The 18,523-nt window shown below is 47.4% G+C and overlaps 1 protein-coding gene and 1 pseudogene across 1 annotated transcript; one reads left to right on the top strand and one right to left on the bottom strand.

Annotated features, from left to right (window-relative positions):
* Positions 1-5,006: 5,006 nt before the first annotated feature.
* On the bottom strand, positions 5,007-6,087 carry LOC120656407 (annotated as a pseudogene).
* A 4,920-nt stretch (positions 6,088-11,007) lies between these two features.
* Positions 11,008-13,804, top strand: LOC120644226 (ethylene-responsive transcription factor 1-like). The gene is made up of 3 exons (XM_039920806.1): positions 11,008-11,399; positions 12,470-13,353; positions 13,431-13,804. The coding sequence occupies exons 1-2, from the start codon at positions 11,129-11,131 to the stop codon at positions 13,306-13,308; spliced, it is 1,110 nt and encodes a 369-aa protein (XP_039776740.1). The 5' UTR covers positions 11,008-11,128; the 3' UTR covers positions 13,309-13,353; positions 13,431-13,804.
* The last annotated feature ends 4,719 nt before the right edge of the window (positions 13,805-18,523 follow it).

The raw sequence follows: 18,523 nt of genomic DNA, 5'->3' as shown, positions 1-18,523 counted from the left end.
TCCTCCCTCTCTGCTCTGCCCGCTCCCGAGCGCCGCCCGCTCGGCCGCTCCCCTCTGCCACACGACCCCACCGCGTCGCCCCTCCCTGCTCGGCCGCTCCGCTCCGCGCCTTCTGCTCGGCCCGCTCGACCGCGTGCACGCGCGCCACCCCTGACCGGCCGTGCGCTCGCGCACACGGCGCTCGGCGCGCCGCGCCGCGACGTCGCCTGGCCGCCTTCACGCGCGCCCACTCGGCCTTCGCCCGCTCGACCGCGCGCCAAGCCCTACCTCGGCCCCGCACCGCCGTCGTGAGCTCGCCCGCCCAGACCACCTCTACACGCCCACGCGGCCACGCCGTGACCCGCGCGCCCGCGCACGCCTCATCGCCGGTCCCGCTCGCCCTGCCCGCCCGCGCACACCGCCGTTGACGGCCGCACACCGCTGCCGCCTGCCACACGCAATCGCCCAGCACGCCGCCATGCCGCCCTCGCCAAACTCCCACCTCGCCGCAGCCCTCCCACCGGCCGAGCCTGCCTAGCTACTACTGTTCAACGCCGCCGTCGCCTCAGCAGCAGGCTCGCCGCTGTTCGGGTTGACGCCGTGCTGCCACACGCGAGCCTCGTCACCGTTGCACCGCCACGACGACGTGACTGCTCCGACAGCGCCGCCCCACGCCATTAAACGCCGCCTACAAGCTTGCCCCCGCCGGCCGTCACCCCGCTCCCATCGCCACCGCCTTGGCCGCCTATAAAAGAGGCCACGAAGCACCCTCCGAGCACCCCAGCCACCCAGGCGACCTCCACCGCCACTCCCAACTCCCTCCCCAGTCCTGCAGCACCGCCGCCGCACACTCACCCCCGCCGCCGCCGTCGATCCCCGCGGAGCCGCCCCCTCGCTCCACCCCAGCTCGAGCCGAGGTGGGGAATCAAACCCCTTCACCCTCCTCCTCCTTTCCCCCCTCAATCCCGGCCGCCGGCGTGACCCGGGGAGCCCGAATCGGGCCGCCGCCGACACGCCTCCACCCCTCCCCTGTTCTGCGTCGAGGGGAGGAAGGGGAAAGGCGGTTTTGCTTTGAGCCCCCTCCCCTTTCCTCTAATCAGTAAAGAAACCCCATCCTTTTAAGTCCTTTTAAGATTAAACCCCCCCTTTTTGTTATATTCCCAAAACAAACCCCCACCATATAAACTTAATTACAAATAAAACCCTGACTCCTTTAGATTAACCCAAGAAACTTCTAAAATGCAAACCAAGCCCCTGCCTTCTTAAACTTAATTACAATTAGGTCCCTGGACCCCTGTTTAGGCCCTAAACACCCTTTTGACCTATCATTTCATGCGCCTAACAACCTCGGATCTACCCAAAACTTTACCACGACTCTTTTAATATAGTTTTGACCATGCCATTAGAAGCACACCCAAAAATATCACTCCATGCCCTATATTTTATGTGTCCCCGTTTCGAGCTCGACGACAGATCTTTGTTTTCGGTGTTTTGATTGTGTGCTTGTTTGTGTACGCTGTAGACCATGGAGTGAACGAAGGAGAGCCCGTCAATGAGCCATACTATGAGCAGGAGAACGAGGACCAGTTCCGCGACCCCGAGCCCGAAGGACAGGACTTCCCCGAAGGCTGCGAAGACGGCAAGTTCAATCCCATCCTTTGATGCATGTTTCTGTCCTAGTTTTTATAAACACAACCCCATGGCCTGTTTTATAAAATTGCATACGTTTTGCTTGCATGAAAACACGGTTGGATAGCCACCCCTTGATTTGTAATGACCATTCCTTGACCACCTAGATTAATGTCTGGTTTTGCTTGGACGTTAATCGTTATTAGAACGCTTAGGACTTTATTCATAAATACTATTTGTTTTATAAAGAAAATGTGTGTGTGTGGGAAGGGATAAAATGTGGATTTTCGAAAGATGAGTATGGACGGGATGGACGGCATTTCTGTGTGAATTGCCGATTGGTGTGCTTATGCCTGTGTGGCAGGGCAAAGAAGGGAGATATCCATCTTGTCGTGTCTAAGGACCGAGTTGGTGTGTCATCTCACCTAACTCCACTATCGTGCAAACCACTCGACCGTTGAATGGGCAACGGCGTAGCATAAATCCCACTAGTTGGTGTGGTAGCCATCAGGAGAGCTGAGAGCAACGGGTGACTAAGGAAAAGAGATAAGCCCGAGTGACTTATGCCCGGTTATACCTAAGTGAACGGTCAATGACCTCTTGGTGCATCCCGTGATGGCTAGTCAGGCTTAGCTATGGTGGGTAATGGCTATGTTGGGATCTACACCGACACGACGGTGTTCGAGTTGTGGTATCCTACTTGTGGGTAAAGTTGCACACCTCTGCAGAGTTAAGAATCTATTCGAATAGTCCGTGCCCATGGTATTGGGCGAGTTACGGTGTGGTCACATAACTAGTGTTTCTTTGGGATGGGCTGGTGTGAGTTGTTTTGGAATTGTGTCCGGCAGTTGTGTCGTGTGCTACGACGGACGGGGAGTCCGGTAGCAGTCTTAAAACCTGAACTCCGTGTTACTGCAAAAACTGATTTCTAAAAGGTTTTCTGTAAAATAAACCCCTGCATAAAATGTCGTTTTTCTGCAAACTAAACCATAACCTTATCCTTGATTTACCTATGCATATTATTCTGTTATAACCCCCTCCGTGGGTGTGGTTGGACTTGCTGAGTACGTTTGTACTCACCCCACTCTTGCTTTTTACAGAAGAAGACCCAGACTTCGTACCAGACGACGCCGAGTAGGGTTATCGTTCTACACCCAACCTTGCCTGTGGAACCGGCCCTGTCGAGATGCCTCCGCTGTCGCAGTACTCTGAGCCCGTGATAGACCCCATGTGGTTTGCGGTCTGGTGTTACGTCGTAGCTTGGTTAATTATTATTATCATCTGTATCGAGTGTCCTCTAAGGTTTGTACGGTTTTGAGCCATCTGATGTAATAAATGTGGCATCAGCCTCCTGGGACTGGTGCTTTGTATCACATTTAAGTCTTCTCTTATGAGGGGACGCTTCACCGCTCGCCTTCATCTGCTAAACCTTGTGGTTCTTGTTCTGGAGCTTGCACGTTCTCTTCTTCTTTATCCTCTTCCATCTCTTATTCCAGTCAGATGTTGTGTGTGTTGACCCTTCACCTAAATCACCGGCATTCTGGTGAATCTGAATTACCATTGCGAGAGGCCACCCACTTTTAAGAGCTGCGTGCATGTAATGTTGCCATTCTTCCGTACTACTTATAGGCGTCAACTCCCAGAAATCCCCATTAGTTTCCCAGGAAGTCAATGTATGAACCGTAAGCAAATGGGTCTTTGGATTCATATTGAACTTCTTGTGAAGACATTTCCGTATGGACTCAAAACTCCTCTCTAGGGGTTTATCTAGACTGCACTGTCTTCTTTCCAATGCTGATAGATTTACTCCATATGAATCAAGAGTAATTCTGTAGAAGTCACCGTAATGAACTTGAAACGCCACCTTGCTCAACATATCTGGCCATCCAAAGACTTTATTTTAATAAATCCAATATCTAGAAACATGGTATGTCTTCAATTATAACCACTAATCCGAACCCTAAGTGCTTGCAATAATAAAAAATATTAATCATTGAATTAAACATACAAAAAAATTTCAATGAGAAAGTTGAGAAATATTGGTTACCTGCGGTTCGGATCCAAAATCCTACAGGGCTTCGCCGGTGGAATTACCTCCCTCACCCCTCCTCTCTCCCTCTCCCCTCTCTGGATCTCATGGGCAGGAAAATGAGAGTGCGAGGGAAGGGGCTCAGCTTTTATATTTGGGGGGGAGCGCCCACCTGCCCGGCAAGGGGGCGGCAGGCTCCCGCCAGGGGCCTCCGCGGAAAAAAATATATATTTATTTACATGTAGGTCCCTGCCGGACGGTAGGGGTATAAAACTATAAAATATGAAACCGAAAATATATTTTTGTAAAAAATGTTTTTTAAAAATATAAAAATAAAAAAGCAGCGTGTTCGTGTCGACCCTTCAACCAAAAAAATATAGCCCACGGCCAGGTAAAGCCCAACATTTTTTTTCCATGAAACTATTACCTTGCTGGCCCAGTACGTTACACCTTCAAATTTCACCAGCTGAACAACTCGACACTCGTTATCAAAAAAGAAAAATATTCTCAAAAAAATAAAAAAAGGAAAAAAAAATCGACACAGCTAATCTGCTGCCGTTCACAAGTTGGTGGTTGGTGCCAGTCCCACTGCAAAAAATAATCCCTGTAAACCTCTAGAAGAACTTTGCAAATTCCACCAGATTGCCGAACCTACCAACCAAAACGGTGACGTGTCGTGCTGTTCTTTCACGCCCATGCCCCCGCCGCGTGTTGGCTGCCGTGATTAGTCTGCATTTTTTCTTGGATTATATGGAAAGGAGCAGTAGTCTAGCTTGAGCTCGGCAACAGCAGCCGCTAGACTGGACAAAGCCACAAAGGCGAGCCTGCCAGAGGGGATAGCAGCCGGGCAGAGCCCCTCGTCGTCGTGCGCGAAGGAACGGCGCACACGTCGCCCCCGTCCGACAGGAGGACGCCGCATGGTCGACAGTCGACACGGCGCGCGCGGCGGCGGCGGCAGCTTTTATCGGCGCCGCCCCCGACGCGCGCGTACGGCGCCGCGGCGCGCGATGACCCGACGCCGACGACGATGTCGGCATTCAATTGCAGATGGCAGATGCAACGCACCCTCCCGGATTCCGCGAACCCACGGGGGCCTCGTGCGTGCTCCCTGTCCCTGCCATTTACCCATCAAATCACAATTGCACTAAAAAACAAATGCCCACATGCAATACTAAATAAAGTCTATTTGCAAAACCTATTTAAAAATGGGTGTAACTTTTCGAGAAAAATCTAATGAGCCAAGTTCCATCATGATTGGCTACAGTGATGCTACAGTAACCGCGCTCAATCATCCTCTAATCGTGCGGTCAAAGGCCTCATTAGCTAGAGCAACTGCTACAATAACATAGTTGTGAAGGTAATTTTATAATTAGACTTTATTTAATACTCCTAATTAGTGGTCAAAACATCGTTTCTCTCTCGTCAAAACATTTTTCACTCCGCAACCAAACATGGCCTCCCTGACCGACGGACCTCTCCGCTCGCCCGTCTGCTGTCGGGTACGCGCAAAAATAATGCGGCCGTTGGATGGTTGTGGGCTTGTGGCGCTCCTGAATAAGAGCAACTCCAGCTCATGTATATTGATTAGGGTAGGTAAATTTGGAGGAAAAGGAGAAAAAAACCCGTTCCAACAGTCTCTTCATCCCCCTCCCCTCGCTATCAGCGTCGCTATCCCCCTCCCTCGCCTCGCTTTCTTTTCCGACGACGCTGGCTCGCCATCTCTTCTTCTCGCGCCCCCTTGGCGCCAGTCGAGCTTGCTCGCGCCGTCGCTGCCCCGTTCGCGCCCGCCGTCGAGCCTGCCCGCCCTCGCGACCGCCGTCGAGGTCCTCCGCTGCGCCCGCCGTCGAGCACTCCCGGCCAGCTGGCCCGCGTCGAGGCACTGCTGCGCCTGGGGCCGCCGCCCGCCGCCTGCAGGTGGCCGCGCCGGGCTGCAGGGGAAGGGAGGCGAGGGGGCAAGCAGAGGGGGAGGGGAGCTGGGCAGTCGCCGCCGCCGCCGCCGCCGTTCTGGGAGCAGTCGCGAGTCATCTCAGTCATGTGGCCCTCCTCGCCGCACTTGAAGCGGCCATGCCCTCCTCCCCCGCCGCCGTCGCCGCCTCCTACCCCGTAGCCGCGGTCGCCGCCGCCACCTCCTCCACCGTAGCTGCCGCCGCCGCAGCCGCCGTAGCTACCGTCGGAGTGTTTCCCGCCGGCGAGCAACCCGTTGTCGGGGGCGGAGACGTCGAGGGCCTTTGCACGGCCGTCGTTATCGGCGCCAACGGTGAACTCGCGGTGTCGCCCTCCTTGACGTTGGGGTAGCCGTTGGCCTTGATGGAGGACTGGTGGACGAAGAGGTCCTGGCCGCCGTCGTCGGGGGATAGAGAAGAGGAGAGGAACAGGGTGGAGGCGCCATGGCCACACGGGGGAGAGGGGCTGAGGTGAGCTCGATCCGAGGAAGAGAAGGATTTAAGGATTTAGCTATTCTGTTGGAGTATATCTAAGTATGAAAAGAGAATCTTAGCTAAATAGATAGCTAAATGAGCGTATAGAGAATGAGATTTGCCTAGTCTCTTGGAGCCGCTCTAATGTGGCCAGTGCGCGGAGTGCTAGTCCATCGATGGTACTATGTGCATTGTGCTCGTCAGAGAAAGAAAATCAGAATGAAAGCCTGAAGCAGTTCCGGAAAAGAATATCAGGTCCTGCACTCTCTTCTCTTTATAGCTGTTGGTCGGTGACTCGATGTGAGAACCAAAAATCAGAATGGGATTGCAGCTGCAGCGCGTCGATCGAGTCTGCGTTGGGTGATGGAAAGGATTGTACCGGCACTCGACTTTTTCAGCACTCGTGTACACAAAGTCCTGAATCTACAGTAACACTCCAGCAGACGAGTCCTTTCCTTTTCGTTCCAATGCAAGAAAAAAGCAATATTGAGCAGAACCTGATCAGCAAGGTAGAAAGAAATTCTTGCGAAATAGCAACGGCTGCAGCACAGAGTTATAGTTCTCGCTGCTCATTTTCAGAACGGCAGGCAGCAATGATACGTTACGCAGGCTTCAAGTTGCCAATAAAAAAAACGCTCCTCCCGGCGGGCAGCAACCGGTGCCGTAGGCTCTTGCACGGGAGTTGGGTTGCCTGTCAAAAATGGAGGGCCCGACGATGTCCGCGGCACGGATCGCCAACCTCCCGACTTTGATAGCAAGAACCAAAATGCCGGTTGCCCATGCCACGGACAGATTGAGACGAGTGCTAGTGCTAGCAAGAGGCCCCGGTTCAGGGCTTCAGTAGCCGGCCGAGACTGGTGCTGCTCAGTACACGGCCAGCGACGCATCAGAAAGAAGCTTGTGGAGCCTGGCCCTTTGTGATGGCGAGGCAATCTGGAGGGTTAAGGTGCTGTTTGATTCTAGGGATTTTTTTTAAAGTCTTTGTCACGTCAAAAAAAATCTTACTAATTTAAAGTATTAAATAAAATTTATTTATAAATATTTTTTGACAGCTGAGTGCTAATTCGCGAGACGAATTTAATGAGCATAATTAATCCATAATGTGCTACATTGGTACTACAGTAACCATCCACTGATTATGGATTGGTATACCTCATTAGATTCGTCTCACAATTTAGCCCTAGGATACTGCACTTAGTTTTATAATTAACCCTTATTTAATATTTTTAAATATTAAAATTCTCTCTGATATGACATAGACTAAAATTTAGCCTCTAAAACCAAACAACCCCTAAGCACGCCCGTGTTTTCTTTTGTCAAGGATGACAGCACGTGTTCGATGAGGATTAAGGCCGTGTACACGGCTGAACAACGAGGACCGCCGCGTGCTCGATCGATCTGGTCCGTGACAGAGCTGCTGAATGGTTCCCTTCTCTCTGCAGAAACTGGAGAACATCACAGTAGTTCCTTTTTTTCGCGAGGCACAGTAGTTCAGTGCATGCAGATGAAACAACTATCCAAACGCTCTAGACTAATTTCACGAATTATCCGCTTTGGGGGAAAGATCCAAATGAAATTTTTGCAAGAATTTAGCAAGGAGCTACGACATTGGCAGACTAATGTTTGACAAGCAAGGACATTTACACGTCGGGCACGGACTGCATCAGAAACGAGTTAGATGGTGGTCTCCTAGACTCCTACGCACCTAGCTGGCCTCAACAATTGACTGACAGCCCAAGTTTGATCGGAGCAAAGAATGAACGGCCGATCGCCGCCTCGTCATCGGTCAAAAGCGAATTAGGTGAGACAGTAATTAACTGCGAAAAATTATAGCAACTTGCATCCGCCAGCTACTTTCTCATCACGGTCGCGGGTAGATTAATTCATACACTACCCTCCTCCTCTACCTTTAACCCCGCCTCTTTCAGGAAGGTCGCCGCGGACTGTAAAAACTCCGGCCGGCAAATAAGCTCGTGCCTCGACAGCGACTTGGTTGATCAGCGCCAGAGCCCAGAGGACTCTGGAGACGGGCACAGTGCGGAAACGTGGTTGCCGCACGCGCCTCCCGTTCTACTTCTACTACTCGATCCATCCCGTCGTCGCGTGCACAACACAAGCAAAGACACGTCTTTGCGGCCGCGGTCGATCGGGGAGTTGGGCACGGGTTGCTTTCGCCCTCCGACAGGGAGATAGACGAGAGGACGGTCTAGCGGTGGACTCCACGGCAAAGAAACGTGGGCGAAATCGCCACGAAGATGTCAGGACTCGCTGCAAAAGATATTTCTTCTGATTGCACCTGTCTTTTCCTCTCTCTTTTTTTCAGGGGGGAGCGGAGGCGCTGACGTTGACCACACAGTACGGGAACATTGACTAATAATTAATACATGCATGATGATACGGTAGTCGTAGTACTACGTGTGGCTGGTCATGTAGAAGTACTATACGAACAAGAGTTTCCAGATCGAGTTGTTGTAGGCCGGGGATGACTACGATTCTGACTACGACGAGCTTTAATAAAATTCAAGCACGAAGATCAATTCCAAGCACTATATTGTATCCAGAATTTTTTGAGGGGTGAAATATTGACACTACTAATAGCACATAAATTCCCTTGCTAGAAAAGATCAGGCAAAATCTTTTCATAAACAAGAGCCAGGATAGTACGGACTCTTGTTGCATTTCTCATTATCAATTTATCATTGACTTTGATTGAACCACACGCGAGATCATACTAAGTGTTGCTCGTTTATGCTAACACACGTTCAAATATCCAAAGTCCCCGTGATCTATTGATTTTGATTGAGGACTTATATATTTCGGCTAGTTTCCTGACCCCGTCATGCCACACAGTTTCAGCGGCACCGCGAGTTTTGCGAATAAAGTATGCTCTTAAGTTTTTGTTGAAGAAAATAAACGGATGCTTTGCATTATGGAGATGTCTACGTGAATGCAGCACACCGAAGGTGCAGTTCACAAAGTAAACAATTGCCAAATAAAGCGGGTGCTTCGAGCTGAGATTTTGGCGTGACAACAATTATGTGAACCAAACATACCATTATGTCCAAGTCCAATGCCTATTGATTAAGGGATATATTTGTGAAGTTGTATATGTAGGTGGGGTGGAAAATGCAAATTTCGCATGGTATAGCTTACTTGTATACCTCCCATATCTTTTCCGTTTATAACTATAAGTGCTCTTGATATAGTAGTGGCATAGATTTTCTTGCTAGAAGATATGAAGCTAAATTTTTTCATGTTCTCTAGTTGATCACTTATCTTTTTATTAAACCACAAGACCATGCTAAATATCCCATATTTATGCTAGCACATTCAAATTTTCTAAGGCCCCGCGTCCTATTGATTTCGACTAATAACCGGTTTTCCTAGTTTCCAAACCCAATCGCGCTGCGGTTTTAGCGCCGCAATTTTGTGGATGGTGTATGCTTTAAGTTTTTAGCGAAGGAAATAGACATTTTTTGTAGTATTAAGATGCATATGGAAATGCAGGACGCCAAAGGTATAATTATAAGGAGACGATGGGCAAAGTGGATCCTTCGCGTTGGTTTTTTGGTGTGATCCCAGGGGGAGTGCATTATTACTTAGGGGGTATATATTTGTAAAGTTTTAATATGCATTTGTTACTAAAACTAATGGATTTTGCTCTTGATACTAGTAGCATATAGATTTTCTTGCTAGAGTATATCAGGTTAAATCTTTTCATAAACAAAAAGGATTGTGCTCTAGCTACAGTGGTCACGATCACTATTTTTTATTGAACCACGAGATCATGCTAAATATTCCATGTTTATGCCAATCTATTCAAATTTTCCTAAGATTGCTCAACATATTATTTTTTATTCACGACCTATTTGGTTATTTTTCCGACCTAGCCACGCCGCGGTTTTAGAGGCACCACAGGTAAGGACAATCACGAGGAAATAGTGGTTAAAACGGGTGCTTTGTTTTTTACTTTTGGCATTTATGATTTTGATGTATTACGCCGCGGTTTTAGAGGAGCCGCGAGTTTTGCTAATGAAATATGCTTTTAAGTTGTTAGCGAGAAAAATGGACGCTTTGCATCTTTACGCCAATGCGTCACGCCAAAGGATAATCACAAGGATACAATGGTTAAACGGGTAATTCATATTCGGCTTTTGACGTGATAATTTTCGTGTATTACACCAATGCGTCATGCTAAAGTACAATCACAAGGAAGCAATAACCAAAGCAGATGCTTCGCGTCGGGATTTTAGCGTGACGACCTTCATGTGAACCAAACACACCCTTAAACTACGAGATTTTGCCTATTGTTTTAGGGATATATTCGTAAAACTAACATGTGCAAGGGGGGACTTAAAAATTCACCACTATATCCTGGTAGTACCATCTATTTGGTTATTTTTCCGATCTAGCCATGCCGCGGTTTTAGAGGCGCCGCAAGTTTTGCTAATGAAGTATGCTTTTAAGTTTTTAGCAAGAAAAACAAATGTTTTGCATCTTTACGCGCATACGTCACGCCAAAGGACAATCACAAGGAAACAATAGTTAAAACATGTATGCTTTTAAGTTTTTAGCAAGAAAAACAGACGCTTTGCATCTTTAGGGAAATGTGTCACGCCAAAGTACAATCACAAGGAAGCGATAGCCAAAGTAGGCGCTTCGCATTGGGCTTTTAGCGCGACGACCTTCACGTGAACCAAACACGCCCTTAAACCATAAGATTTTGCCTATTGTTTTAGGTATATATTCGTAAAACTAACATCTGCAAGGGGGAACTTGAAATTTCGCCCGCTGCAAGCCAGCCGAACGGAGTTCCTTTTCCGTTTCTACACCCTTGGGCCTTGGCTTCCGCTTCACGCTCCCCCGGCTGACGTGAGGACCCCACCGCGCGTCCCGGCACCTACGCCGCGCCTGCCCACTTGCTCTCAGCAATATATAGGGCCCGCCCCCGCCGCGCTCCCCCAACATTTCGCCCAGGTAAAACTCGTTTACCATTTGGCTCTCGCAACTCGCGATTTCTTTTACTGTGCTCGTTCCGGCGCGCGGCGGCGGAGCTCCCGACGACGACTGAGCCATGTGCGGCGGTGCGATCCTCGCCAACCTCACCAAGCAGCCGGGCCCGCGCCGGCTCACGGAGCGGGACCTCTGGCAGGAGAAGAAGAAGCCCAAGAGGGGCGCCGGCGGGGGGAGGCGCTGGTTCCTGGCTGAGGAGGATGAGGACTTCGAGGCCGACTTCGAGGACTTCCAGGGCGACTCCGATGAGTCGGATTTGGAACTCGGGGAGGGGGAGGACGACGACGTCGTCGAGATCAAGCCCTTCGCCGCCAAGAGGACTTCCTCCAAAGGTATCGGCATAGCTCCGGGCGCCTTAGTTTCTGTACTTGTGTGCGCCTTTTCTGCTTGATTCTTGTAGACGATTAGAATCTTAGGGGTGGTTCGAGGAATTTTGGGGAGTAGGTGCGGGTTTGGTGGTTGGATTGAGGAGGAAGAAATAGAAAATCGGGAGATTGGTATTCAGAGGTTGGATGTTAGGGGGTTGGGGATTCTGGAGCTGATTGGATGTGCTTGAGTGGTCCGATTTGGCCCTAAGCTTCATCCTTGTACGTGCTAGGATTCTGAAGCGGGTAGCAGCATAGGATGTCTAGGGTCCCATCACCTGTGATTCCGGTGGGGGGGACTTCGTCTTTCTGAATGTTAGATCTGAGGTTTCTGCCTTTTGTGGGTTTGAACTGTTACGTTCATCAATGATTGCATTAGATACGAGTTTTCCCTTTGTTGTGTACCACAATTTTGAGTTACTGGTTTCACACCGGTATAGCTGTTGATTGGCGTCAGTTTTTAGTTCTGGAATTTGTTCACCTCTTGGTCTACAGGATTTAGGTGTTGAGCATAGCATATATTCGCATGCATCTACTATTTCACATAGTCTGCTTATGACTGTATTCCTTGCGAGTTTGATCCTGCAAAGTTGAGCTCACGGTCTTTGATTGATTACCAATATGGTTACTATTAGGTAATCGATAGTCGCACTGCGGATCTTTGGTGTGACTTTAGGTAGTCAAATTTATGAACTCTTGTCTGCAAATTAGTTTGTTTAGTTGATGTTGCATTACCCTGAATGTAAATTTATAGCTATTCTTTTGATTTGACAATGAACTATCTCATGTGCTGCATTGTCTGCAGTGGAAGACTGGAAGGTATATATCTGAATGTATAATGATGATGTGACCAGGCTTGTTTTTAAGAATTCTTGCCTTTCCTATTTGATTGTGAGTTGAACTGTGCCTTTTGCAAATATGAAAGCATTATGTACATGGTGAATGTGGATTTTGGTAGCGATCTTCGATGTACAAGTAAATATATATTTGACTGAAAGATATGATGTTACTTAGATATCCTATGTTCCCATTTGCAGATGGCTTAAGCACCATGACTACTGCTGGTTATGATGGCCCTGCAGCAAGGTCAGCCAAAAGGAAGAGAAAGAATCAATACAGGGGCATCCGCCAGCGCCCTTGGGGTAAGTGGGCTGCTGAGATCAGAGATCCTCAGAAGGGTGTTCGTGTTTGGCTTGGTACTTTCAACAGTCCTGAGGAAGCTGCAAGAGCTTATGATGCTGAAGCACGCAGGATCCGTGGTAAGAAGGCCAAGGTTAACTTCCCTGATGCACCAACAGTTGCTCAGAAGCGCCGTAGTGGGCCAGCTGCTGCTAAAGCACCCAAATCAAGTGTGGAACAGAAGCCTACCGTCAAACCAGCAGTGAACAACCTTGCCAACGCAAATGCATCCTACCCACCTGCTGACTACACCTCAAGCAAGCCATCTGTTCAGCATGCCAATATGGCATTTCATCTAGCAATGAACTCTGCTAGTCCTATTGAGGATCCAGTTATGAATCTGCACTCTGACCAGGGAAGTAACTCTTTTGATTGCTCAGACTTGAGCTGGGAGAATGATACCAAGACTTCAGACATAACATCCATTGCTCCCATTTCCACCATAGCTGAAGGTGACGAGTCTGCATTTGTCAACAGCAATTTGAACAACTCACTGGTGCCTTCTGTTATGGAGAACAATGCAGTTGATCTCACTGATGGGCTGACAGATTTAGAACCGTACATGAGGTTTCTTCTGGATGATGGTGCAAGTGAGTCAATTGATAACCTTCTGAACCTTGATGGATCTGAGGATGTTATGAGCAACATGGATCTCTGGAGCTTTGATGACATGCCTGCTGCTGGCGATTTCTATTGAGAAATCCAAAGGCCTGCAATAGGAGTATGTACATAGGGACTAGGGGTAAGTATTGTCAGTTGCAAATTTTGTTGAAGATACATGTCATTTTCATTGTTCTGATCTCTCTCCCTGTGTTTCAGGAATAAAGACTATGGGAGATTGGGAAGCACCTGCTTGCAGCTTGGCACCTTGGGATGGCATATGCTTGTGTCTAGCTCAGATGCAAAAGTTGCATTCTGAAACTCTTTGGTTATGCACCTGTTCCCTATTTAACCGTGTTTGTATGACAACCATTTATGAGACTGAACCATTTTGTCTGCCTTTCTATCGTTGCTAGTTGCTACCATATATGGTTTTAATATTATGAATTTGTGGCCAAACATGCCTTAATATGCACTTGATTGGGTGTTCCTTCTGTGGTTCTGGCAATCGTAGTACAGCTATGGTGCTTGGCATTTGACAAGATACCAGAATTTTTGGTGCCTGCATATTTAAGCGTGCTGATTTAGAATCAGGTTGTGTGATCATATGAGTATGGTTCTCTGATGTAATCCTTTCCTGTTGTATTTCTCGACTGTGATGAGAAAATTGGATGCCGAATCAATTGTGTGTTTTTTCCTACCGTTTTCAAATATGCTAGGAGTGGTGGTTTCAACAACCGTTGAAGCCACGAGTCCTCAGGGATTCCAAAAAAAAAAAAATAACCGAGGTCAACGGAAAGACCTCCCACTCCCAGTTTATTGACATATTTCTAGACCAGGACGAAACTGTACACGTACATAAACTTCTGAAGTTTCAGTGGTTTCTAGATGGTCTCGATAGAGTCAAATATGATTGCTTCTCATTTGATTCGGTCAGTGCAATTACAACCTTACCAACTCCAGTTGCTTGATTGGCTCTTGATTTGACGCAGTAGATTAATGCAGATGACCACCTGGATTTGGATGCTCCACTCAACTCATGGCCCCTGCTTTCCTTTTTCGATATCGTTCTCTCTTTTCTGAGTGCTCATGACGTCTTCCACCTAGAGAGCAATTATGCAATGTAGATTTCTTCGGTTGCACCAACCCAGCTCCCATCCCATTTGCTCCAGTTGATTTTCAGTTGGCACTGCTTAACCATCTTTATGCAAGAAAGCAGGTTCTGAAGATCATCATGTTCAGGAACTCGTTCCCATAGTTGCTTTGGACCACTTTGTTGCACCTCAGACCCATGCAGCAAGCCAGCAATCGGGAATGTCAGATAGAATGTTGCGAGGCTACCGACCGCCGCCGACACTCCATGAGACGCATGCAACTATCCTTGCGGTGGAGGCTCTGAAGGTTTTCCAGATGTCTACCAGTCCTAGAATGTACTCAACCTCAACTAGGTTCCTGATTTACGGGTTTCTAGTTTGCATGAACCTCGTAGACGTGGGAGACCAGAGGTTTCCTGTTGTTTCTTGTGTTTATTTGAAGGCGATTTTGTAAGCTTTGGTGCAATATATAGAACAATACTGGTGGGCTGACAGATTTAGAGCCATACATGCGGTTTAAGCAATATGGCCTCCAGAAGCAAGCTTACAGAATGCAATGGACCTTCCCCTTATTTAACTGTGTTTGTATGGCAGCTGTTCCTTAATTAAGGGGAACGTATCTGGTGCAAACCAAGGATCTTGTGCAAACCCGTGCAAACCTACTAAAAAAAGTTTCAAAAAATTCTGAAAAAAATCATGAATGTGCTTCTCAACTTACCTCATCTATATACAAAATTTTATGGTCAAATTCATCTTACTCTAAAAGTTACAAAAAAGACAAATTTTCTGACAACAATAATGGTTCAAATGCATCTCAAATTTGTCTTTTTTGTAACTTCTAGAGTAAGACGAATTTGACCTTGAAATTTTATATATAGATGATGTAATCTGAGAAACACATTCATGATTTTTTTCAGAATTTTTTGAAACTTTGTTTAGTAGGTTTGCACAGGTTTGCACAAAGTCCTTGGTTTGCACTAGATATGTTGCCTAATTTAAGTGCTCTCATGTACTGTATGTATCGCTATTTGGGGCTGGTCAAAGTATCAAAACAATTTAGCTTCTCTTCTTTCTAACATGGTATCAAAGCTCTAGGTCTCGATCCGGCCCCCACCCAGGTCCATCTCCGCTGCGCCATCTTTGGGGGGATCGATCTTCCCTCTCGGGAGTGGCATTTCCTCCAGCCTCGAACTCTCTTTTTTTACCAGCCCCAAATAGGGATACATATGAGAGCACCCAAACCCTAGAATAGAAAATTACAATACTAGCCTTCACTATTATACTCTTAATAGCAGCCACTTATATGAGACTGAAAACCATTTCGTCCACCTTTCTGTCATTGTTTGCTAATGTAAACGGGTTTAACATTATGCGAATGTGGCCAAACATGCCTTGATATTCACTCGATCTCGTGCTCCTGCAATTCTTGGTATAGCATACTTAAGCGACGATCGGTGGCTCCTGACAAGCATTCCTTATGACTGTTCATTTCTTGGATATTAGTTTTGCTTCTTATACATGTGAAGAAAATTGTTCAAAATGTTATCTTTACATTTTTTTCAGAGTTTTAGGGCCAAGCCCCCGTCTTTTCATTAAGACAGAAAAATGTGCGATTACAGTGCCAGCACTAACCAACAACCAAAGTTAAGTCTCAGCTTACAGACCAAAAGAGTACTCGACAAAGCAGGTAAAACTCCTAGAAAGAAGCTGGAGAAGCAACTTCCCATTCCTGAAACTGCAACGTAAATCAAGCCGAGATCAAGGCTTGCTCCAACTCTTTTAACTGCAGACTCCAATTCTCCATGTTGAGAGGCCCTACTGAGTCAACGTCACTTGGTGAAACTTGGCGGTTCTTCCTCATATAGCTCCATTTGTTAATCTTGTAGGACTTTTCGCCAGCTCCTTGAGGATCGTGGTGTACCCCTGAAGAGCTTCCAATAGAGGGGGAGGACACAAAATTTGCCAATTCTGTGTCAACCTCACTACCTTCCAAAGCAACACTTTCAAGTCCTTCCACTCTGTATTCTGAAAACAAAGATCATTTCTTAATGTCCATGAGCTCCATAAAACTGCAGAACTGACTATGTTATCTTTACATTTGGCAACATGCCGGATTTTTTTTGAAAGGAAACAACATGCCAGATTTGATCATCTTTGTTTCATGTATCTTTGTGCTGGTTATAATTCAGCGACTGTTAGTGTAGACACCAATCAAATGTGCTGCACATTTCAGTCTTGAGCGGCACCATCTTGACACAGACACACCCTTGCATTTGTCCCTCCTTAACCCTCATTGAGTGATGTAGCTCGAAGCGGGAATGGAACACGTTCTACAATTGTTTTCTTCTGCGGTGGGTTTGGGCCCATGTTGCGAGGCCACACGGTCGTTCAATGTTGCAAGACTGCAAACTTCCGACAGTGTCCATAGGACACATCGAACTCTGCTTGCGGTAGAGGGTTTGAAGGTTTTCCGGATGCCTCCCGATCCTAGAATAATGTATCCAGCGAAGTTCATATCTGCAGCTTTTTGTTTTTCATCTACCACTGCTCTCTAAAGATGATGATCGCTAGAAAATGCACGCTTTTTTTTTCAAATTATCGTAGAACTCTGAAACTTGTTTCTTCCATTTTGAAGGCGAAAATTGGTTAGGTTTGGAGCATATATAGCCACACCCCAAGTACGTGATCTGAAACTAATGTCCCTTCTGACCAACCCTTATTCAATTTGATCAGCAATAACACCAAGTAACATTTCTGAAGGACATAGAATCTTGGGCAATTTATTTCTGTATCCTCACAAATTTGCATAGTTATTGCTAGTTTGCTAAGTATTCCAGTCCCCACAGGCCACAGGGCAGCCTTATAGCAAATGACATATTGTTGGTGAACACTGAATCAAGTGCAAAAAGTCTCTAGAAGTGGAGAGTATATGCTTCGTGATACAGACTTTTTTCTAATCTAATAGTAAATAAAAAGAGTTCCGGCCTTTTTGCACTGTCTCTTACTTCTGACTTACGTGGTCATATACACTTGCATCAATGCTGGTGCCTTTTTTCTTTCTAAATCAGCATAAATCATTTTGGTTGATTTTTTTCCTTCCTCCACATCTACTCACTACAGATTGCTAGGCAGGGCCATACTTTGTACCAATTTGTTCAGTTTTTCCAGCAGAAGAGCTGGAGTGTAGCCCTCTCTGTTCCAGAATTCAGACACTGCATGTACATCAGAATCGAGAATACACTAGGCGAGACAGGAAAGAAAGGAGATAGAGGGAGCCGTCTGTTCAGCGATTTGAGGAAGGGAAAGAACTGATAACTGGCCTGGTGGTGGGGGGGGGGGGGGGGGGGGGGGGGGTTGTGCCTCAAACGCGAGGCAGAAATTGGCCGTCGAGGCACAATGTTTGGCGGAAGCACATATCTCAAAAAGAACATCTGGCGGCAGCAGAGTTCATTTCCTGGGCCGGTGCCGGTGGAAAACATTCACCCTGAAGACACTGGAATATTGAGGTAATCTTTTCGGCGGCGTGTGGTCTGGGTTGCTGGATCGGGCATTGACTGGGCTTGCTTAGGGCACGGGTTTGAAGGTTTTCCGGATGCCTCCCGATCCTAGAGTAATTAATGTATTGAGCGAAGTTCATGTCTCTGCAACTTTTTGTTTTTCATCTACAACTGCTCTCTAAAGAGGATGACCAATAGAAGATGCATGCTTTTGTCGAATTCTCGTAGAACTCTGAAACTTGTTTCTTCCACTTTGAAGGCGAGAATTGGTTAGGCTTGGAGCATATATAGTCACACCCCACGTAAGTGATCTGAAACAGCGTCCCTTCTGGCCAACCCTTATTCAATTTGATCAGCAATAATCCCAAGTGACATTTCTGAAAGACAGAGAATCTTGGGCAATTTATTTCTGTCCTTACAAATCGCATAGTTATTGCTAGTTTGCTACTACGTGTTCCAGTCCCAATCTTTGTTGCAAGATCAAGCATTACTGATTAGGCTGGGGCGACGACCAATCTTTGTTGCTCTTCTTCACACAAGCCTGTTAAAGCTCAGGCTAACTCGGCCGCGCGTTCCGCTTGAATACGGTGGCCGTCCATGGCCATGGGTAGCGCCCGCGGCTGCTCGCCTCCTCAGTCCTCAGCAAGGTTGAAAGCGTTCCACGGTAGCTCACCAAGTTGCTGCCCGCCGATTAATCTGCCGACCTTTCGTAAAACGTATC

This window comes from Panicum virgatum, chromosome 1K (assembly GCF_016808335.1).
Source record: "Panicum virgatum strain AP13 chromosome 1K, P.virgatum_v5, whole genome shotgun sequence".
In the NCBI taxonomy this organism is placed as follows: domain Eukaryota; kingdom Viridiplantae; phylum Streptophyta; class Magnoliopsida; order Poales; family Poaceae; genus Panicum; species Panicum virgatum.
This window is presented reverse-complemented; position numbering and strand designations above follow the sequence as displayed.

What these genes read in the sequence shown, in the direction of transcription:
- LOC120644226 (XM_039920806.1), top strand. Translation starts at nt 11,129, where the DNA reads ATGTGCGGCGGTGCGATCCTCGCCAACCTCACCAAGCAGCCGGGCCCG. An exon ending in CAAGAGGACTTCCTCCAAAG is followed by an intron (nt 11,400 to 12,469) that starts GTATCGGCATAG and finishes TCCCATTTGCAG; the next exon opens with ATGGCTTAAGCACCATGACT.